Source organism: Crinia signifera, chromosome 1, assembly GCF_055691185.1.
Source record: "Crinia signifera chromosome 1, ASM5569118v1, whole genome shotgun sequence".
NCBI lineage: Eukaryota > Metazoa > Chordata > Amphibia > Anura > Myobatrachidae > Crinia > Crinia signifera.
The window spans coordinates 149,486,260-149,511,064 of record NC_139217.1 but is presented as its reverse complement, the minus strand read 5'-3'; the positions used below and the strand labels follow the sequence as shown (position 1 = coordinate 149,511,064).

Here is a 24,805-nt window from a genome sequence, read left to right as displayed (position 1 = left end):
TTAATTGGTGGGGATCATATCTGGAAAGATGACAGACCATCTTCAATAACATTTTCCAGAAAAATGAATGAAGGTCTTTCACAAACCTAAAAATATTTAATGGTCCCCATTATGATACATTTAGGTCAGTTAAGAGCCGTACCCTTAAAAAGCTGTATTTTGCTGTGTGTATCTACAGCACTGAATTAACCAGAGATAATTACGGCGTTATATCTAAGAATATATGTAAGTGTGCTGTCACTCCTCTGCAGCAGGCTGCCACCTTTGAAGGGAGGTGATAATTAAGCAGACAATGACTGAGAGCTAGACAGAGAAATGCACAGTATGGATTGGTGGATGCATAGCTGAGATATAAGAGGACAGGTACCTCACTGTTTATTATATACAGGGGCTGCCTGGCACCGGGACAACAGACATAGATCTGTTAGATTGCTCCAACAGTAACTAATATTGCTAGCAAGATTCATTGCCCTCACTAATTGACAGGAGACCTCTCCCTTTATTAATTGGCATTTGGATACTGTTGTGATTATTACCATCCCTGTTTCAACTGTCACAGTGCAGATAAAACCAAGCCTTAATGGTACCAATGTTCACAAGCACCACTACAGACAAACCCAGATAAAAAGAAGGGATACAGATCCTGGGGGCCCCACGGTGTGAGGATTATTCCTTTTAATCTCACTGTCCGTGTCATATTTGTATTCGTATTTGTGTTGTATATTTCACAGCTTTTAGAAAATAACAATTAAAGGTTATATTTTATTAAAACTTTGTAGGTGCACCACACCGAGACACTCCTCCTTTCCCCCCTTGTTTTGCAACTCTGCTGTGTCCAGTGGTAGCACACCCCTAATTGACATATGTCTGATTAACCGTCAATGCTTATTTAGGGGGCTGCTTTAAATACTCCTCGATAATTTCTGTGCGACCAGTCACCCCCAAAAAACCCTCTTCGAGATATAAGAGGAGCCTTTGCTGTCCCTTAGGCAGCAGGGGAGGAGAGGGGAACAGAGTTACAGTGGAATATCAACACTGCACATTCCCTTTTGCTATCGAGGTTCATATCTGAAAATAATAGTGTTTTGGGGGTTTAGTGACCCATTTATATTTCTGATGGTGCGCACACAAATTGATACAAACATTTTTTACATCATTTTTTTTGGTTCAATATTTGCAATACTTCGTACACACAGATGCATAGGATGTATTTTATGTAAAAAAATAACTCATTTTGTCTGGTGTTAAACTGAAAAAAACTGCAAAATAAAAGTGTAACCAAACACAGGAAGATTAAATCCACTCAGGAATTTGCCCATGGCTGGTCACATGTTGATCTGTTTATTGTTGTCAAGAAAAAAGGACCTCAATATTTGTGCTGTATAGAGTTGTTAACCCTTCATTTCAGAGTGATTTTCACTCTCATCCAGATGTAACCATTGTCCTTTATGGCAGGAGTGGGGAACCTCTGGCCTGTGGGCCGTAAACTGATTGGGCTGATTAACATTGTCCTTCTATATTATTGGTAAGTGCCCTCATTTGGCCATATTGGCCTAGACATTATTAGAGCAGGAACAGCTACATTAGGGGAGCTTGCAGACCTCAATTGGAATTTTAACTTCACCAATACTGTAGCCATTTTTACAAATCAGTAATAATGATCACAATGTAGGATCTCCATCGTCATGCCCAACATAATGGAACCATGTAAATACATGCAGTGAAAACTGATTTCTGAACGCAAAATGACTGAGATTTTACTACCAGCTTCAGTATATAAAAGGTTACATTGTACTTACCCTTCACTGCACTTGGTTATGGGGCCTTCCTTTAGGTACATTGAAAAATCAATTACTCCAACCTAAAAATTCAACAAAAAAACAAGAAAGAAAAATACGAGATTAGTACATAATGGCTGCAATAATTGCATTAGAATAAAACTTTTGGTAGTCATCTAGAAATAATACAGTCTGAATTACATGACAAGCTATACAAACTGCCCTGAGTCATATTGAGTATACTTTACTTCCTCTGGAACTTCAGGATACCAGTTAAGCACACACCTGAGAATCTAGGTCTTCTCCTTTCATACAAAAATTAGCATCAATCACATTGAGCCCAACCAGAAGCCCAGAAATGATGGCGCCTTCCTCTTCCATCATTAGTGCATTGGGCTCATAAAATTCACTAAAATAAACAAGAAAAGAAAATATGAAATTGACTTTATCATTGTAAAATATATCTGATCATTCACATATATATTCTGCTTTAAGATCTAGGTCCCATCTACATACAACCCGTTAATGATTTAAAATGTTTGTACAATGTGACCAAATGTGACCAAATATGCCCAGCTTGGCATTTTGCTGTACATTAGTGAGCAATGTCTAGGACTATAAAGCACAGCTGCCTCTCTAGCCCCATTGTTACTCCACACGGTACCATTTCCCTGTTGTAAATACATCACCTAAGTACTAATCAATATGCGGGACCCATCTGTGTAGCGGTGAATCATTTCAGACACTGTCTTACTGCACTGTGCGACTGCTTCCTCGTTTTTTGTGTCCAGGACATTTTCATTGTACATCAGTTCAAATTCTGCATTTGAAAGCAGTGCACGGATCCAGGAAAAGCCACCAGTGGAGTCATAATTAGTCGCATTTAATGTCTAAGTACTCTCAGCCTAACAGTCAACTCAATTTGTTTTCATGAGGTTATCCCGCATATATAGGCGTATTCCATCTTGCATTACATCATTTACATGCCTTTATGAAAACAGCATTATAAAATGGTAGCTGCTCAATTTATTAATAATTCTCAGGTGCATGAAAGGGAGGGGTCATACTAAATACAGGGGGGGGGGGGGGGATTTCCCTGAGCACACTGAAAAGTATTAGCAATGAGATTTGTAAACTGCATAATAATAGAAATACTGAGATTGTTGTTGCCGATACAGGTTGAGTATCCCTTATCCAAATATCAGGTATCCAAATTATTCCGAAAACCATAGTCTCAAGAATGTACTTTTTATTTTTTGCTTTATGCACTACTAGGGACATCTGTAACAGCACCACTGGGGACATGATATGTAACTGGCACTGCTGGGGACATGATATGTAACTGGCACTGCTGGGGACATGATAGGTTACTGGCACTAAATATGTGCAATAAAATGATTGCTTGGCATTCCAATTAAGTGTCTGAGATAGGACACAAACTTTGTTTCAGGTTTTGAAACCTTGTTTCATGCACAAATAAAATATGTGTGTGTATTTCATGTGTTTATAAAACACAAATGCAAGATACCTTAATGAAATATAAAAATGTTCTGAAATACGGAATAATCAGGTATCAAAAATTCTTCTAGTCCCGAGCATTTTGGATAAGGGATACTCAACCTGTATTTGCAAAGATATGGTTACCTGGGTTTATTGCCTATTCAATTATGCTGCTTTCAGACATGTGACCTGGAAATTTGCTGGGTCTAAGAAGTGGCAAATGCCTGGGTCTCCATTCCATGACTGTGGTTGGAAGCAAGGTCATTTGCTTACACCAACACAAAAAAAAATAAAAGATACCTGTTTGATGTGTGGAAAAACATGGGGATTTCCATGGATGTGTGAAAGGGGTATTACCGATATGCTGTCTACTTCCTGTTCAGCCATCCTGCTCAAACCTCTTCAGTTATTGATTTAAAAAAATACAAGGAAGTTGCAATAGAAAATAGAACTTAGCATGGCAATGCTTTGTAGTTGACAGTCTGACTTTTAAACACTCTGGTAATATCAGTGTGTAGGAGACTAAAACATCTGATGTTCACCAGCACCATGAGATTGGAATTTACGTATCGATTAAGGGGTATTTTCTAAGCGATCTTACTAGATCTTAACCATCTGATCCATCTAGCATTGCTCAGAAAGCTCATTGTTACTGTTGTAGATCTCATAAATTCCGTCAGATAACCTTATTTATACAGATACCTGGTCATTCAGCATGAGTGATAAATATACAGACCAGATGAGCACAGACACACACGTGCCTGGAAAAGTCTGTAAGGGAACCATAAATCCAGGAACACCTCTAATCAAAAAAGAAGGAATTAAATTTGCCATATTACCTCATGAGATCTTTTCTATTGATAAGGGCTTTCATGTACTCGGAAAGTTTTTTCTGCATCAGTGCTAAACGAAGCCAGGCCCGGCCTCTGCCCACAGGTGTCCTGCCAATGAAATATCAGTTAATTAAAAAAATCCAATCTACAACATTTATAAGACCACAGAAACACTGGCCATTTTTGGAATAATTTCTTAATCCAGGCAGGTGTGGGACAAGGGGTCTACACCAAAAAGGTTGACAATCATTAGATCAACACCATTAGGTCGACATGCAAAAAGGTCTACATTCTAAAAGGTCGACACAATCATTAGGTCAACATGGGGAAGGTCGACATGGGTTTTTTAACATTTTTTTGTTGAAAATGTCAACATGGACACTAAAATGTAGCACCCTGTCCCCTCGCATGGCTCGCTATGCTGCAGGCACGGAGCCTCGCTACACTTGGCACACTATTTTATTCTCCCACCACGCCCTAGTGGATGGTAGGGCATGAAATACCACCTGTCGGCACCCCCCGAAAAAAAAAGAAAAAACCCATGTCGACATTTTCATTGCCGACCTTCCCCATGTCGACCTGATGCTTGTGTCAACACTTTTGCATGTCGACCTAATGGTTGTGGACCTTTGAGGTGTAGACCCGTTGTCCGGATCCTATCCAGGCAGTGGTGTGTGCATTTGTTATATATAATAGCTATATATTATAGCTATTTACCAATGGCAATTTGATAAAGAAGCATATACAGATCATTTTTTTTGGTCAACCTGAACAGATCAAGTGTATGCCAAAATCTTATCCTTATGCCAATGTGCAGGCTGACCCTGCATAGGTTATCTCTAGACCAATGTTTATACAACTGGTTGGGAGATGGTTCAATCTGGTATAGCATTGGATGGTACTAGTAAACCCTTCCCATTGGCTACAGCAGCACTTTCCATTCACAGCCGCCCACTAACTGCCTTTACGCACACGACAGCAGAGAAACCAGCTACTGCCTGCTCGGGACAAGGATACCCATCGGTCCTAAGATGGGGTATACGACAGAGGGCGCCGAGCTGTACATACATCGGGCCTAGAGATAACCCGTGCAGCGGCGCAAGGATAAAAATACATGTTTGGGTGAATGAAGCTACGCTTAAATCATACTTGGTAGTGGCTCTCTGCTGAGTTTAGAAGATATGATACAAATATCCGTGCTAAAACGTACAGGACTAAAAGAATAGAACTCTGTGCATAAACCCCTCCCCCCTCCCAGTAAAGGAATATACTAAACCAAAATGATGTAATGGCAATGTTGTGTTATCAAACAGTTTTTTTTATTAAGAAGTATTTTACTTTAAGACAGTCATATATAATGAAGAAATAATTCTTTATAAAAAGCAATATTTAGTCCACATTAGAGGACTAATCTCTCTTATATACACATTGCTCATTGATAAATCCACCCCCCAACCCTCTGAAAAGGCCTGGGGTACAGAATTAAATGGTTCTCTAAGTGATGAGGATTGGACAGAGATATGGGGCAACGTTCTATATGTGTCAAAATTAAGGAAAACACCTATAAACTGCTTTATAGGTGGTATTATGTCCCCTCTAGACTTCTCAAAATATACCCCAATGTATCAGACAGATGTTGGAGAGGATGCAGTGCCGCAGGATCATTCATGCACATCTGGCGGACATGCCCTAAGATAGCAGATCTATGGAAGGAGTTCATCCAATATATAGAAAATCTACTACTTGCACCCATTCCAAAATACCCCAAATATTTTCTTTTACCACTGGATGTCCCAACCCTATCCAAGCCCCAAAACAAAATGTTACGTCATGTGGTCTCTGCGACCACCTGCCAAATCGCGATGGATTGGAAAAAGCTGGGGGCTCCCTCCATGCGGCATAATATCCCGCATATGGCACGTGTACCGCATGGAGTATATGACGAGCATCCTTAAACACTCCTCCAAAAAATTAAACTCAGTATGGATGCCTTGGGCCCCTCCAGCGGACCACCTCCCCTTTCAGTATATGATACCGAGCCTTGTTGACTGTCCCCCAATATATTTTTAATATATCTCATATCTCTGCTATCATCATATTTCATCGAGGACCCTCCTTTTTCCCTTTCCTTTTTTTTTTCTTCCCACCTTCCTTCCTACCTCTATTCTCTTCCTTTTATACCTCTTGGTCTCTTTCTTTTCCCTTTAACTTTACATCTTCTCACAACTTTTTCACCGCAAAACAACTGATTTTTTTCAATTTATGGAGCTATTTCTATTCTGTATCATGATTCACCAATAAACATATTTAAAAAACAAACAAAAAACAATATTTAAAATAGGACAAAGAATGCGTCCAGTCTGTCAGCACATGGAAATGGGTAAGTTTAGAAGGTAGATAATATTCCGTTTAAACCAAATACCCGTATACAGACACAGGGCAGGTATACATACCTGGATGAATTTAATAGATATGCATCTAGTTACCTACACATAAGAGGAGTATTCAAAAAGAAAAAGATTATTTATTTAAAGGTGCACCTTCCTATTTGAAGATAACCACATTTATGTAAGTAATTTTAATTTATGTAAGTAATTTTAATATTTTATTACAGGCGGCCATCTGTATATTTTAAATACATCTAATTATTTTTTTTTTTTAGAGAAAATGCCATTATTTTGAATATATACAGAATTGAGCAACTCATTCTGCAATATTTATTGCTTATTGTTTTGGTAATATTGAATATTAAATATGAAGCGCAGTATCTCTCATTGAAAGCTTTTTGCTACATATGTAGAAATCGGTGTGTAACAGAGCTCCATCATTTTAGGGGTGTGTGCTCACAAACACACCTAAGATCTGCAGCTGTATAGATAGAGAGGCAAGCACTACCTTTTATCTATATTTTGGGAATTTCTATTTATATAGCCATTTCTATTTATATAGCCAATTCCCTACCCAGCTATTCTGCTGTATAGGTAGCGTGTTTTAAATGTAGGAAATATCGAAGCTGCAGTTACGCAAAATGCCACTTACCTGAGCCCAGGCAGGTCCTTCACACTAGCTGTGATCTCCGATGCTTCAGGTACAAGTTTCTCCACAAGTTCCAGTGGTCCCCAGAATGACTTATTCTGTCCTAGAAACGTTTTCTTTCCTAACATACAATAAACAGAGATTTAACCTCTATATAGAATACAGCAGGATGAACTCTCTCTCTGGTCTCTTGCAAGTGACTGTTGAAAGAGGGAGTTGAAATTCTGAGCAGCTGCAAAAAGTAATAGAGACTGCAGACACTATAAGCCATGCAATTGACAGAGTAGTGTTCCGTCTAAGCTTCTTTTGCAGGATGCTACACCCTGCCTATTTTTAAAAACTCAAAATGTCCCCTGCCCTTTTTTTGAGAACTTTCGGTGTGTGCCATCATGTGTAATGGGTATTACGGTGTATGCCATCATGTGGAATGGGCATTATGGTGTGTGGTACAGTATAATGTGTAAGAGGTATTACAGTGTGTGCCATAATGTTTAATTGTCATTACGACAGAATATGTAATGGGCATAGCAGAGTATGACTATGTTTAATGGGCGTAATCCTAGTGCAATGTGCAATCTTATATATATGTTTTTTTGTGTGTGTGTTTGTAATGTAAATTTCTAATATAAAATGTGCCCTCCAGACTGAAAAAAGTGCCCTGCCCGATGGTCAGCACCATGTCCTAAAAAAAAAAAAATCCTAGAATGAACACTACTAAGGGGTTGGTATATTCAAGCTTGGAGAGAAAGAACATACCAATCGGCTTCGTACTGCCATTTTAAAAGCAGTGTTTGAAAAAATGGACGGAGCCACTTGGATAATACTTTATCACTCTACAAGCATTGACACATCTCCCCCTAAATGTTATATTAACAAGATAGTGGGCAGATTTAAAAACAGAGCAACTGTACAAATTACTCTGCTTACTTATGTTGTTGATATTACAGTAGAGATTAATCTAATCATTATCCTTCCATAACTCCCTGTCTAACCATTTAAACTAGCCTATGGCAAACCTGATGGCAATAATAGCATTTTGTTTTATAGCATGACAAACACAAAGTGAAGATGTTCCTACCTTTTAATCCATGTTTCAGACAGTGTTCCATTACCACAAAGAACTGCTGCAAAGGCGCATAGTCAGAGTCCAGTGTTCGACCAAGATTCAGAGCAGACTCAATTAAACCCTTTATACTCAACTTCGCCATATTCATGAGGTTCATGCGTTCGTTGGCCATGAGATAATTGGGATCTAGAAAATAAATAAATGACACTTTAAAAACCTGGAAAAAAAAACAACGTACACAAAACATATGAATCAACAGAGAGGTGTCAAAGTTGATGAGTTCATGATCGGCAGCGCTAAAAGCAATATTTATGGTTTATGCTGGTTTAGGACACTTAAATAATACATAATAAATCAGTAATTGTGGAAGCATCATGCTCAGAACACACATTTTATGCTAAGCAGCTAGTACAGAAATAATCAGGAACGCAAACTAATGTGCAGCCTGATCACAGTTCCAACCTGGTTCCTGCTGCACTAAGCCTGTGCCTCCTGACAGTAGCGGAAGCATCTCCCTGTATATGTACTGTTTGCCAATAACCAAAGCACACTTATTTAGGTTAACATTTACTGATGATTAAAGCAGTACAATATCTATATGCTTTATATGTTATGTATAAGCCATCATTGCGCATTAAGAGAATTTAACAGCATGTGGTGATGGGGTGGGCATAAAACACAATCTAAAGAAAATCTGCACCAGGACTGTATATTACATCATCGTACCAATTATGTGTTGAGTAGACTGTATGGCTGTAATGCTTCTCTAAGGAATAAGCACTTCTGATACTCAATATAATAATTAATTTTTACAGTACAGTAAAAAAGTTACAGCACCATCTACAGCTGATCCTGTAACCCGGAGTTGCTGTGAGTACCCATTTAAAAAACTCACATACTACCCACCTGTTAGAGAATGACCACATGTTAACTGGTTACATTTTGGTGAATGTGTTTGGTTATGTTCGATAAAAAGCACATAAAATTATTGTTGCAAACCTCATTTTCCTAGGACATTGAGATGAAACATTTTATAAACTCTTATCTCAGGGAAGAGTCTAGGCCATGAACTGCACTATTAGCAATCTTAACCCTTTGCAGTCCAGATTTTTTTTTCGCAATTCAGTCTGATTTAAATGTTTAAAATTAATATCTGTTTGTTTTTTTATTCAAAAATAGTCTACATTGAATGTTGAACAATGTTAATGTTCTTATTCTAAAGTGGCTCACCATTGGATCTGCTGATGGCGCTATGGCTGTTGAGCCTGACTAGATGATAGACCTGAAAGGGTTAACACAGATCTTCTGTAAAAGTACTGCTGTCTAATTCGAGCAACTACCTCAATATAAAATCAAAAACGAATGCAACATTAAATGTACTACTGAATTATAATAAAATCAGCACTTTTATTTATTTACAAAAAAAAATGCTTTGAGGTTCAAAAACTTTGTGGGAAATAATTACAACTCAAGTGTAGTTAAAAAAAGTCCACATAAGCACAACACATGTGCATATTTATTTACTTTACATTTTTCAAATAAAGGCTCAAAGCTAGTAAATATTTTGGGGTGGTACTGAACCCGGATTCAAAACATACATTACTATTCCTAGAGGTGTAGCCATAGATCTATAGTTACATTACAGAAAAAGCACTACATGGTGTCTAAAAAGGAAATGCTAAGCAGAATGGCACTCGCTTCTATGGAAGAATCAGTTTACCTTTTGCAAGAATATCGGTCAGTTCAATCCTCCCACAAGACGATGGGGCACCAAAACTGATAATCGACGAACTAAGATCAGATTTTGGCTTCATCAACGAGAAGACAAAACTGAGTACTTGAGCAGACATTACAGAAACAGTGTCTACAGCAAGAGAACCCCCATTAATGAGATTACCGGTACTTGCTGGGAATTTATACAGAGCCCATTCACCTCTCTCTCTGTCTGTGCTCATGGTAAAGAATGTATATTTCTGTTCCCTTAATTACACCATCACAGAGTATTCAGATAAATTGGACATTGTTTCCCTTAATACAGAAGTGCCATAGTTCACTTAATTACTGCCCAGCATCCCAGCAACACTGTTATTAAAAGACTCAAACGCTGCAATTAAGTTTAGATTAAAAGTACTTAAAAATCACTGGAACCAAAAACAAATGTGAAGCCATTTCTAAAACAACTATACTGAAGTAAAATAAGTTCTGTTTAGCAGTGTCAAATACAATTCTGTTATGGTACTTCACACAAAGTACGGCGTGACCATTCTAAATTGGCCTAAACAATTTGAGACTGATTCAGAGTCGCACGCAATCCCGATGTTCACATAGTTGAGCATTTTTCTGTTACTGTGCCTGTATAAAAATCTCTAAAAAGTGCCAAGAGTACATGCATTTTACAGAGTGTACACAAAAGGGTGCTCTAGCAAATCAACATGCACAGGAGGGCCAGACTTCAGATGCGGAGTTAACAGCCGCAAGTAGAGCAATTGTTATCCATTACACATGCATTAAAGCTGTGCGGTGCTCGCGCAAGGATGGATTTGCATGCTTCTTGCACAGAGGAATCACACACACACAGACTGAATGATAGTAGCAAGCATTTGGGGGGTGACCAGATGAACAGGGTCATGGTAGGACCTTTGAAATTACATTTCACAGGGGTGCATAAATTAACTTTTGAGATCTCCTTCAAAGCAGGGGAGCTCTCTGTTTTAGGTGGGCTGAAGAGTTTGAGACAGGTCAGACTCAGGTCAGCTAAACCAGTATACAGGTGGAAAAATGGTATAATTCACACCTGTTCAGTCTGATTTTCAAACAGGAAATGTAGTCCGTTAAAAGAATAATGGCCATACAAGAAACCCTTTCTATGTGTGGGAAGCTCTTTTTCAGCTAGAAGACTAAGAAGATGCACCAGAGACCAAAAATGAGTGGTTCTAGAGACAGGGGGGAACCTAGTGCACCAGCACCTGCAGTGCCAACAACAGACTTTAAACTATGATTTTAAAGTCCAAGACAGTCATTTCTTTTATCCATAAGGAGATCAGACTGTTAGCATAGGCCAGTCCTGAATGTAATAGCCTTGTAGTTCACACAACCACAAACTTCCACATGGATGGTTTGTCAGACTTCCCTAGAAAAGGATTACTCTATTTCTCTATTTTGTTTCAATCCAAAGTCAAAGAAAATTGTCAAACCGATCTAAAGGAACGTGATATTATTTGTATAACCAATGGAACTGTACACATCTACAAAGACAAATATCAGCTGTCAGATTATTTGCTTTGTGTATGTGAATAGCACATTTTTTTTTTTATATAACCATAAATATTTTATAAGGATCTTGTTACATATATGGACAAATACCGGGTTATTACCTGGTAATGGGTTTTCCTCTACTCCGCCATGGCAGCCATCATGAATGGGTTTCTCCCTGCTGGGTAGTGCTTTTGAAAAGGAAAAAAAGACCTCTGGATCCTATAAGAAGACTCCTCCTCCATACACCAGTGTCTTTATATTTTTTCAGCTTTAAAACAAACGAACATCATTATTCCACATAACCCACCCCTTTTCGAGAGTTTTTTTTTTTTTTTTTTAAGGGTGGGAAATACCGCTGCCATGGCGGAGTAGAGGAAAACCCATTACCAGGTAATAACCCGGTATTTCCTCTGCCTCCGCCATGGCAGCCATCATGAATGGGTCATGCCCAAGCAGTACTGTATTTCATAGGGAGGGTCATACTCACGTATAACATAAGAACAGGCCACCGGCCACATAATTCATAACTCCAGAAAGAACGTTTCTTCACGTCCTAGTTTACTGCCGCGCTGAGGATCTTCCTCCCAAACTTGGCATCTGCAGAGGACCAGACGTCCACTCTGTAATGTTTTGTAAATGTGTGGGCTGAGGACCACCCTGCAGCCTTGCAAATTTCTGTTAGTGACGCAGATCCTTTCTCTGCCCACGATGACGCTATTGATCGCGTTGAATGCGCTTTAAACCCTTCAGGCGGCTCCTGCTGCCTTATGACATAAGCTTGTCGAACACAACTCTTAATCCATCTTGATAGGGTTTGCTTAGAGGCTCTTTGCCCCTTTCTTTCTCCTTCTGATAATATAAATAAATTGTCGGCTCTACGAAACTCAGCCGTCCTTTGCTTGTAAATGGACAGGGCTCTGACCAAGTCCAGGCAATGTAACCTGCTTTCTTTACTATTCGTAGGATTTGTACAGAACGTAGGCAGTATGATTTCCTGATTGATATGGAATTCTGACGCCACCTTAGGCACGAACATTGGGTTTGTCCTCAAGACTACTCTATCTGTATATAGTTTGAAGTACGGCTCCTTTATCCACAGCGCTTGGAGTTCTGATACTCTACGAGCTGAGGTCATGGCTACTAGAAACAATACTTTCCATGACAGAAATTTCAAGGCCACCTCTTGTAGTGGCTCAAACGGTGATTCTGTTAGAACCCCTAGTACCAGGTTCAAGTCCCATGATGGTATCGGACTTCTTACCCTTGGCTTAATTCTTTTCGCTGCCTGCATGAACCTTTGTACATATCTGTTCTTGGCTATGTCCCAATCCAAGATGCATGATATAGCCGAAACTTGCACTTTCAGAGTGCTTGGGGAGAGGTTCATTCGCAGACCTTCTTGTAGGAAGGAAAGTACGGTGACCACACTACGAGGATTCTTACTATTTTCTTTCGCCCAGAAAGCATACTTTTTCCAGACTCTATAGTATACCTTCATGGTTACCAGCTTTCTTGCCTTAAGCAAGGTATCCACTACTCCTTCACTGAATCCCTTTGCTTTCAGACTTCCGATTTCAGCAGCCAAGCCGTCAGTTTCCACGATTCCGGCTGTTGCTTGAATACCTCTCCTTGTACTAGTAGATCCTTGGTCGAAGGTAGTCTCCACGGACCGTCCACTGCCAACTTCTGTACCGTATTGAACCATGCTCTGCGAGGCCAGTATGGCAGGATCGTTATTACCTCGATCTTCTCCCTCTGCAGTTTCCTCAGCAGCCTCTGGATCATTGGTATTGGGGGAAAAACATAAGCCCTCTCTATGTTCCAAGGCACTGAAAGTGCGTCTACTTGTTCCGCCAGTGGCTCCCAGAACCTGGCAAAAAACCTGGGTACTTTTCTGTTTCCTGCCGTAGCCATAAGGTCTAACTGTGGACATCCCCATCTTTCTGCCAGATTCTCGAATACCATTTGGTTGAGCCCCCATTCTCCTGGCAGGCATTCTATTCTGCTTAATTGGTCTGCTACCACATTTTCTTTTCCTGCCAGATATACTGCAGTGATGCTCAGAACCCGACCTTCCGCCCACTCGAACAGTTTGGTGGCCACCTCCATCAATGCTCTGCTTCGCGTACCTCCTTGCCGATTCACATAGGCCACTACCGCCTGGTTGTCGGTCCTCACGATCAGTTCTGTCCCTTGTAGTTGACTTTGAAACCACCTGCAGGCTCTGACCACTGCCTCCATTTCCCTCAGGTTGGAGTGAGCTTCCCTCCAATCTTGCTGCCACTTTCCTTGAGCCACCTGATGATTGAAGGTTGCTCCCCAGCCTGTTTCGCTGGCGTCCGTGGTTAGTGTAACCTGCTGCTTCGTGCCAAAGTATCTTCCTGCCATCAACCTGTCTTCTACTGCCCACCAATCTAAGTCCTGTTTGGCCTTTGTGGACAGGACTATCCTTTGGGACAAGTCCTTTGAGTTTTTGTTCCATTGCAGAAGAAAACAGTTCTGTAGTTTCCTTGTATGGAACCTCGCCCAAGGGACAACCTCTATAGCTGATGACATTAGGCCTAGCACCTCCATGCAGCCTCGTGAGGATACAACGCGTCTTCTTTGTAGGCTTTTTACTTGTTGCACTAGTTTTCTTCTTCTGACTTCTGTTAAGGAAATGTTTTGCTCCTTTGTATTGACTACTACCCCCAGGTATGTCAGTTCTTGAGCAGGAATCAACTGGCTCTTTTTGTGATTTATCAACCAGCCGTGTTCCAACAGGCACCGCACCACCTTGTCTGTGTGCTCTTGGGCCTTCTCCTCGGAGTCTGCAACTATTAGAATGTCGTCGAGGTAAGGAAACAATCTTATCCCGCTCTGTCTTAGTGCTGCTACCAGCACGACTAGCACCTTGGTGAATGTTCTCGGGGATGTAGCCAGCCCAAATGGTAGGGCGTTGAACTGATAACTTGTGCCCATCAGCCTGAACCTTAGATACTTTCGATGGCTTATTGTTCCAGCATCTCTTGTAAACTTGTTAATAAGGCTTTTCTCTCCTCCCTGTTTTTGGGAATCGGAGAATGAACAAAAAACTCTCCGGGGACTTTGTTGAACTCCACTTTGTACCCGGAGGATACCACTTCTTGGACCCACTTGTCTCCAGTGGTCCTGGACCAAATGCTTGCAAATTTCAGCAGTCTGGCCCCTACTGTTTGTGACCCGACGTCACTGTGCCTCCTTTTTGGAGGAGAATTTATCTCTATTTCTTTGGGCACGAAAATTGCCCCTTGAGACCCAGGATCCCCTTCTATAGGGCCTTCCTGGTCTATATGCCCGTGACTCTCTGTAGTCTTGGGGCTGAAATCTTCCGAACTTGGCCGGAGGTACTCTTCTGCCTCCCTTATCCTGGGGAAGCCAGACAGATTTCCCCCCTGATATCTTAGCCACTAGTTCGTCCAATTGTTTGCCGAACAAATAGTCCCCCTGGAACGGCATGGACAGGAGTTTATTCTTGGACTGAACGTCTGCTGCCCATGGTTTTAACCATAGTGCCCTTCCTGTCGCGGCTGTTGCTGCCCCTGCTCTGGCCGCCAGCCTTACCGCATCCATAGATGCTTCGCAAACAAACTCTACTGCGAACTGTACATCTTGCACAGTTTTCAACAGCTCAGAACTTGCAAGGTCATCCAGAATATCTCCTTCTAACTGCTGGCACCAGCCTCTTACTATTCTGGATGTTACTGCCATTGCTGACGCTGCTTTCAGGGAAGCCACTGAAATTAGATGTTGCTTTCTTAGGCCCAACTCGATCTTCCGATCCATTGGATCTTTAAAGGCGTTGGCCTCTTCAAGTGGCAATGTCGTCTTTTTCGACAGCCTCCCCACCGCCGCATCTATTTTAGGTGCCTCCTCCCATGAGAGTACCTGTGTCTTATCAAAGGGGTACATCTTGTTCACCTTCCCTGGAATAGCCACTCTTTTGTCTGGCTGCTTCCATTCTTCGGTTATTATGTCCTTCAGGGTTTGTGATAGGGGAAACGTTTTACTTTTCTGTTTCCTGTCTTTAAAGAGCATTTCCTGCAAGCTTACATCCTCCTGCTTGTCCTCAATATTTAATGCTTTATAAATACGGACCAGAAGGTTGTCAACCATGTCGGCATTAAAGTCTGCGTCCAACCTATCTTGCCCTGGATCATCCTCCTCTTCATCATCTAAGTCGCCCCCAAGTATATTAGCACTGGTCGACTGACCCGCTGTATCATCTATATCCTCATTTAACACATAACTTTTTCGTTTAATGGGTGTTTTGCCCGGATCCTCCTTAGGTGCGAACGTATCCGCCAGGGCCGTTTTCAACATCTGTACCAGGCTCGCCATTTGAGCCGGGGGAAATAACTGAGACGCCTTACAGCCTTCACACACAGTCCCCATGTGTTTGTCTGGCAGCATCTTGTCACAAGTTGCGCATTTGCCTTGCGCAGATTTTTTCTGCTTGCTTTTCCCTTTATCCTTGCTAGACTCAGACCTACAATGACAACCACCAACAAGTCACTAAGAACTATTTAAAACAACACCATGTGGACACCCTTACACCAGCACGCTGCTCACCCAGTTTTTATGCCAGACTGCCTGTCTTCCTCCATAATTGGTAGTGCGCTCTCTAAAAAACACAGTCACGTCTAATAAGTTCTGCCCATTCAGTAACGAAAACATAATACAAGCGATAGGTACAACTCACTCCAACGTCCGCTAAGTTCGCCACGCCTGACAGTCCAGCCCAAGCAGTTAGCACATCCCGCAGACGGTGTAGCCCTCGCTCGCAGCCTGAGAACAGCGTGACACTGGCAAACGCCGCTACAGCTATACTCCGTGACGCGTACCGGAAGTCGCGCCCTAATGACGCGCCTCCTCCTGGGGACGCGTCACGCGCACTACCCGGCGCCCGCCCTTAGCACAGAGCTGGGACAGGGGAGCGCGTGCCGGCAACAAACTCCTGCATGGCTTGATACATCGCTCCCCTGGACGCCGCCGCACAGCTACCCCATGGGGCCCGCATTCGGCATAATGAGAGCTCATGCTCTTCCTCTCCCCTGCATGAAGCCACAGCAGCTGCAGGGAGCGACAGTCTGCAGCCTGAGGTGAGCCGGTGTCCACACACATGCACTACCCGGAAAGGAAAAAAAGACACTGGTGTATGGAGGAGGAGTCTTCTTATAGGATCCAGAGGTCTTTTTTTCCTTTCCAAAAGCACTACCCAGCAGGGAGAAACCCATTCATGATGGCTGCCATGGCGGAGGCAGAGGAAAATGGCATATTTCTAGGTCATAAAGTGACTCTAAAACAGGTCAACTTCACACTATAATCAGATCTGGGATTTATGATACATTATTTAAAATGGTATCCATATGGCTGACTATGTCTAGGTGGACAGAAGTTTTATGCAAATGTTTTCATTTCTGTATTTTTAGCCACCCCCGGGGGAATCCGATTGGAGTGCGCCACGTGAGGCACCTGGCCTGAAACATGGCGAGTTATGCAAACCATGCAAGGGGACTCTGGTACACTGATTGGGGGTCCGCATGCTCAGCATGTTTTTCAAAAATTTGAAAAACATGTCACCCTTTTGAGGTGTTGACTTTTCCTACATGTCCACCTTTTGCCAGTTATAGATATAAGTACATTCCAGAAACTATGGTTTTCGTTATAATTTAGATAACACATATCCAGATAAGGGATACTTAACCTGCACCAGAAGTCATTCATAGCATTTATAAAAATAAGCAAATATTAATTTGCAGATAAAAGAACATTTTTAGGATTTACCAATTTTTTTTGCACTTTAAATTAAATGCAGTACATTACAGAAGCCCCAAAATCAGCAAACATGGAAGCAGTCTAAAACAAAGTTTTGTAGGTACTTGTTCCCTAGAACGGCGCCCACTAAGCTATTTGCTTAGTGGGGTATTCTGCGTAGGGAAATCGCATCGCATGGACCATTGTAGTCCCGTGCGATGAGATTTTTTCATGTAATATTAGGTATACAATAATATTATTGTATGTTATAAAATGATGTTTTACGCATGCGATTTCATAGGGTGTGCGATGCCATTACATTAGCTATACAATTATATGATTGTATGACATACAATGATGTTTTCCGCACCCCCCCCCCCACCTATCCATGGCACCCCGAAGCATGGCGAGCTGCGGCGTCGTACGACTTTTTCATACCCCCCCTATCCACGTCGACGTGGTGTTGATTTTATATAGTGTGGCGAGCGCAGCGAGCCCCGCGGGGGGGATGCGGAATACATGTAAAGTTATCCGCATCCGCTTGCCACGCTTCGGGCTCGTGGCTCGCTGCGCTCGTCACACTATATAAAATCAAATCCACACCGACGTGGATAGTGGGGTATGAAAACGTCAGAGGGCGCGTTCGGCCGCCACTTACCACGCTTCGGGGTGGCGTGGATAGTGTGTGTGTGTGTGTGTGTGGGGGGTGCGTATAACATCATTGCATGTCATACAATCATATCATTGTATAGCTAATGTAATGGCATCGCACACCCTATAAAATCGCATGCGATTTTGCCAGAGGTGCGATGCGATCCCCTGGGGCACACAGACCACTGAATAAATTACATTAAAAAAAATTTAAAAAATCACATCGTACGGCACTAAAATGGCCCATGCGATGCGATTTCACTACGTTTGCGCACGTAGAAAATATAGGCGTCGTTCTAGAAAACAAGTACCGTTTTGTACTTTTTCATATTTACAAAATACTCAAGGGTGGTATTTGGGGTTTAATACCATTTTGTGAATATAAAAAGAAAAGGGGTAATGTGTAAGAATGAACAAAAGACGATTTGTGCCCCAAAGATTCTTATTTATATATATATATATATATATATATATATATATATATATATATATATATATATATATATATATATATATATATATATATATATATATATATATATATATATATATATATATATATATATATATATATATATATATATATATATATATATATATATATATATATGTCTGGTGTCCGTTTTGTGTGTCTCCAAAACACTGCCATCTGTTGGCACCGAGTGACACTACATCTCTCCCACACATGCAAACACAGAGGCAAACACAAGGTAGCAGACTAGCTTTCGACGCCTTTACTTTGAGAGGGCTTACTAGTTTAAAAATGTATGGTAAAGGGAAAAACAAGCCTTTTTGCTGGCAACCATTTTCTCCAGCAAATGTGATTTTTAAAGCAGCAGTTTTATACTCAAATTTTCAATTCCAGAGTGCATAGTATTATAAATAAATTGCACAATTCTTATACTGCACCATAAAACAGCAGAGAGATAAAAACTGTGGATAACTTTATTAATAAATAATATTAATAATTATAATACAGGTTGAGTATCCCGTATCCGAGTATCCGTTATCCGAATTATTCCGAAATACGGACATTCCAGAAAGTGAAAAAAAATATTTTTTTTGCTAAAAACTCACTGGGGACATTTGTAACAGCACTACTGGTGACATGATATGTAACTGGCACTATATATGTACAAGAAAATGATTGCTTGGCATTCAAATTCAATATCTGAGATAGTACACAATTTTTTTTCATGTTTTGAAACCTTGTTTTTTGAACAAATAAAATATATTTGTGTGTATTTTATGTGGTAATAAAATATATTTGTGTGTATTTTATGTGTTTATACAGCATACATGCAAGATACTTCAAAATACATAATTGAAATATTAAAATATTCCGAAATACGGAATAATCCGTTATCCAAAATTCTCCTGGTCCCGAGCATTTTGGATACGGGATACTCAACCTGTAATAATAATTAATAATCCATGTCCAAATATAGAACATAATTTTTAGTCTGCATTTAAACAGAAGTCAGATTATAGAAAAGCAGGCTGGATCTCCACTGTCAGTCTGACCCCACTGATCACAGCGACTCATGAAAAGGTTTTTAGACTGTTTAATAAAACAAAAAAAGGCTGTTTTCCTCGGGTGACTCCCATTTAATAGATTTAAGTATGTTAAACATTTAACAACAAATATCTTAATTAAAAAGATGAAACAAAGTGCAGGTGGATCACGGTTTTACCTGTGTGTAAATTATGAAGAATGAAAACCTTTAAGAGGAAAATAAAATCTAAATAAACTAGTAAAAACACTATACAGTATAACTCCAGTGCTTGGGAACTATATGAGCATAGTTCATACAGGCATTCTGCTGCTGAGTACCAAAACAATTAGGTCTATCATTACACAGCCGTATACATTTTATAAAATAAAGTTTTTTTCCAGCATTTGGGAGCAAATGGTCAATGTTATTTGCTCCCACATATCACCAGATTTTTGTTCCCACCACACAGATTGGACAGATAAGTCTACATGTGTACTCAGTGTAGGCATAACCTACCACTAGATCCCTAAAGATCCTTCCTAAATATTTCACCAGATCACAAAAATATCTGCCTCCTCAAAAAGAAAAACAGGTGTGATTTATTAAAGACTGAAATCTTACTTTTGCCATAAGGATGAGACTTGTTTTAATGAAAGGAGAAATCGAGACACCCCCCCCCCATGACAAAGACCGGTGTGAAAGCTTGAAAGCTAGCTATACATTTATCTTATTGTTCATTCTAGAACCCTACATCTTTCAAAAGTCATGAAGTTCTTCTTCCCTGTCTGGAGTGTTGCTCTCTGCTGTGGTATTTCTAGCCCAGGTCTGGTCTGTAGATCAGTACTGAAATACAGACCACACTGTGCTAGAAGCACCACAGCAGTGAGAGACAACTCAGGCAGAGAAGAGGAACTGCTCAGATTTTGAAATATGCAGGGTGATATAACAAACACTAAATTTACTATTTTGGGGGAAATTTATCAACCCAATAATAAGGTGGAACAAGTGCCTATGGCAACCTATCTTATCTAGCACAGGCTATGAAATGACAGAAGCCGATTGGTTACTATGGGCAAATTATCCACATTCTCTCTCTGAAAGGTTTCATGCATCTCCCCCTTTGAGTGCTTAGGTCATCACACACGTGTACGAGACCTCAAACAGCATGACTGTAATAGGTTTGTTTAATAACCTGGGATTAATTTACATGAAAGTTTATAGAAATACAATAGTTTTTTATTGATAAGCCTTGAATGATTCTCAAAGTAGACAGAACTCTTTAATCTTTTCAACACCATATTAAAAGGTGCCCTACTGTCATTAATATTTTGCTAAATCACTGCCCAACCTCATAACTTAAAAAATGAGAATCAAGATATAGGGGTGTATTCAATGCTGTGGGCGAGCGGCAACAGCGAGCAGGGCTTCCTGCTCGCTGTCACCACTCACCCTGTCAGTATTCAATGCACCCCCCTCATATGCCAATTTCCCCTCATTCCGTTTTTTAAACGAGGGGGAATTGGTTTATGCGGCTCCAGAAGCAGCGAGACTCACGGCTAAATACAGCGAGTTTTCTGCATTAGCTGCAGGCCTCACTGTTTTGGGGAATTCTCGCCATCCTGTGACGGCGAGGATTCCCCTGAAACGTTGAATAGGGCGAGCAGCTGGTGAGGGGTTAAACAGCGAGGATCGCTGGTTTTCTGCAATCCTCGCTGTTTAACACCCTCGCCGGCCGCATTGAATACTACCCAGTGACTTATATTGGCCTTACCTGTTTTTCTGCCATACGGTTGCTGAAGCCTCAACTGTGAGTCACATGAAGCCGTGCAATAATTACAGCATGAGGCAGGGCTAATAAACACTGGTTTGGGGGACAGGGGGGATAACAACACCAGAAGAATTATATTAGAGCAGATGGACTAAGCATTAGGCGGGAATTCAATTAGAGCCAATAATTAATGGGTGCAAAAAGGGAAGTAGCCACTAGCCTTGGGCTCTGGCATGGGGCTATTCAATCATCCGCAAAATTCAATGTTTTCAAGCAATGACAATAGAATCTGGGATAAGTTCCCTTACCTGTGTGTTAATGGGTTTATGGTACCCAAAAACTCATTATTTTTTTTTGTCTGCTCAAACCAGAGAAAAAAAAAATCCCAGTACATTGCAGACTACCAGCTGCCTTTGGGCTAATTATTATTATTGTTTATTTATTGGAACTATAAAAGGGCTCTAAGTAAATAGTTTCGGGGGATTACAACACTGCAAGTTACTGCGGCTAATTGATTTCCCCCTTAGAGAGAGCGATAAACCACCAACCAGACATCTCCTGTCATTTTTAAAACACTGCCTGTAACATGACAATTAGGAGCGGAGTCGCTGGTACTTTCTCTTTCTGGAAGGTTTAGTACATCACCCCACATTATTTTCACTTAAAATTTCTCATATAAAACCAGAATTGGATGCGTTTGAAATTATCCTTTCATAGGGTCCACCATATAATCTGTAGGTTATAAATTACGCAAATTGTAAACACAATGACTGTTGACAATATAATGCATAGAAGCAAACACCTAACTAGCGTATTTGGTGAGGTGGTGAGGAACGCACCTTCTGTATCATGACGCATTTGCTCCATCAACTCTGTCAAATCCTCCCAAGAGTCTTTGCAAATAGCCAAAAAAATAAATAAATATAAAATAAAAGTAAGAAAAAAGAAACAAGCAAAAATCATGTCATGCAAATAAAAGTCCAGAATAAAAAAAAAACATCAGTAACGCTACATTTACTACTGCTACACAATGCTGTTCATTCAAATGATTTAATTTAAAATCATATGAAAATGGTTTTCTAATCTAAAACCACAGCCTGGTCACAAGATACACAATCTAAAAACAGTACAAAAGTAGCATGCAATAACCCCGCACACACTAGTTGACTAGCCGCACCGGCATTATAGATAACTATATTGTGGGTGCCGCTAGTCAAACAATATAGGGCATACACATGATATTGGATAAGAGACATCACCCGGTCCCCTGTGCACAGAGAAAGGGGTGGGGGTTGGATATCGTAAAAGATGCGTGGGAGCACAAATGAATGATATTGATCATACACACAAAAAGTGCCCTACTGAGCGTCATCTTCTAAAAAATTGCCTAATGTGTACGAGGCTTTAATACAGGGATGGGGAACCTTTGGCCCTCCAGCTTTTGTTGAACTACACATCCCAGCATGCCCTGCAACAGTTTTAGTATGTAGCAGGGCATGCTGGGATGTGTAGTTCAACAACCGCTGGAGGGCCGAAGGTTCCCCATCCCTGCTTTAACGTCACAAAGACAAAATATAAAAAAAAAAATATATAAAAACTTTTAACAGCACAGTAAATATTAATAGTAAAAAGTAGTAATGGTATGGATATGGTGTGATAAGAAAAAATTATAGATATCCTACACAACAATCATTTATTGAATTGAAATAATTTTTAGCCACCACCTGAAATATTGCATTTGAGCTGCACAATGTTACAACTATGAACAGCAGCAATTAAAACAAATACAAATGTATCTTGACGTATTTAAATATACATGTTCATATTGGTTAAATTACAAAGAAGTCAACAGTGTCTAGGTTGACAGTCAATGTGTCCTATAGATTGTCAATGGGTCCTATAGATTGTAAGCTTGCAGCAGGGCTCTCCTACCTCCCAAGTCTGTCTGTTGGGGAAACGGTCATCTGTCAGACCACACTTAGGTCGACAGTCATTAGGTCGACCCCGGAAGGTCAACTGGCCCCAAGGTCGACAGGGTTGAAGGTCGACATGGGCCAAGGTCGACATGGGTTTAGGTCGACATTGGGTTTTCACCTTTTTTTTTTTGAGCTGAAATGTGCCGACAGGCGGTATTTCGTGCCCTACCATCCACTAGGGTGTGGTGGGAGAATAAAATAGTGTGCCGATCGTAGCGAGGCACCGTGCCCGAAGCATCGTGAGCGAAGCGAGCGACGCGAGGGACTGCGGTTCAACTCCAACTGTGTCCATGTCGACTGTGTCAACATTCAGGTAAAAAAAACTGTGAAAAACTCATGTCGACCTAATGACTGTCGACCTAAACCCATGTCAACCTTAAACCCTGTCGACCTTGGGGCCAGTCGACCTAAGTCTGGTCTGACAGATGTACCGATTCCATCTTAACTCTTCCCAATAAGAGTCCACATTAATGGTAAAGTATGAGAAAGCGCTCAAAATTCTAAAAAAAAACTAATGCCATGTCGACCTTGTATATATGGTGTAGACCTATTGAGCAGATACTGTTCATATCGTGATTTAATTTCATTCAGCATTTCAACCCAAATAATTAAATCAATGCATTAATTGTGTACATGGGGCCGCAATCATATTTGCAAGTAAAGCCAAATAGAATGCAAGTGGGCAAGACCATGTAGCACCGCAGGAGGCAGATGTTACCTGTTTAGAGAAATTAAAATTTGGGTGGTTTATATTATTCTACTATACTGGATGCTTTTGGATGTAGAGAGATGGCCAGAGAGCGCGAGACAGAGACTGCTTAAGAGAGGGTAGTTCAGGTTTGCTCTTGTAAATCTACCATAAAAAGGAAAAATTCACTGAGATTTACATGCGGCATAAAAATCAGATAAACATTTTTTTCTTTATTGCCAAGATTTTAAGAAGATTTTCACGACTCAGCAATATACAATTTGACCAACATGCTGCACCACAGGCAATTACATTTGTGCATTTACACAAAATGGGTCAAAACTCTTTATTCTGGAAAAAAAAAATTAGGCCCTAATAAAGGGAAGAGATTAACCCCTTCATGACAGAGCCAGTTTGTGCCTTCATGACAGAGCCCTTTTTTTCAAATCTGACATGTCTCACTTAAGTGGGGATAACTTTTTTTTGCTTTTACTTATCCCAGTGATTTTGAGATTGTTTTCTCGTGACACATTGTACTTCAAGTTAGTGGTAAATTTTCGTCGATACAGTCTGTGTTTTTTTGTGAAAAATACCAAAATATCGTGAAAAAATGGAAAATTTAGCAATATGCAAAATGTCACATTTTCTGCTTGTGAGACATATAATCATACCACTTAAAATAGTTAATAACTAACAAAGACCATATGTCTACTTTATGTTGCAATCATTATTTCAACCTCCTTTTCATTTTTTTGGACACTAGGAGGCTTCAAATATGACTAGCAAATTCTCAAATTTTCATGAAAATTTCAAACACTGATTTTTTTAGGGACCAGTTCAGTTTTGATGTGACTTTGAGGGACTTGTATGTGAGACACCCCCATAAATGATGCCATTTCAAAAACTGCACCCCTCACAGTATTCAAAACAGCATTTTGGAAGTTTGTTAACCCTTTAGGTGTTTCACAGGAATTAAAACAAAG

General features: G+C 40.5%; 1 protein-coding gene across 7 annotated transcripts in view; it reads right to left on the bottom strand.

Annotated features, from left to right (window-relative positions):
- The window catches only part of RUFY3 (RUN and FYVE domain containing 3), a 119,378-nt gene that overhangs the window by 52,552 nt on the left and 42,021 nt on the right, over positions 1-24,805 (bottom strand). For 4 of the 7 annotated variants that reach the window (XM_083174541.1, XM_083174561.1, XM_083174549.1 and 1 more), the window contains exons 2-7: positions 21,998-22,051; positions 8,226-8,399; positions 7,151-7,268; positions 4,118-4,219; positions 2,064-2,187; positions 1,800-1,861 (exon numbers count right to left, since the gene is read on the bottom strand). In XM_083174541.1, the coding sequence (XP_083030667.1) occupies positions 1,800-1,861; positions 2,064-2,187; positions 4,118-4,219; positions 7,151-7,268; positions 8,226-8,399; positions 21,998-22,051 (634 nt within the window). The remainder of the gene's footprint in view (positions 1-1,799; positions 1,862-2,063; positions 2,188-4,117; positions 4,220-7,150; positions 7,269-8,225; positions 8,400-21,997; positions 22,052-24,805) is intronic. The other 3 variants (XM_083174542.1, XM_083174554.1, XM_083174571.1) reach the window with 1 other exon arrangement.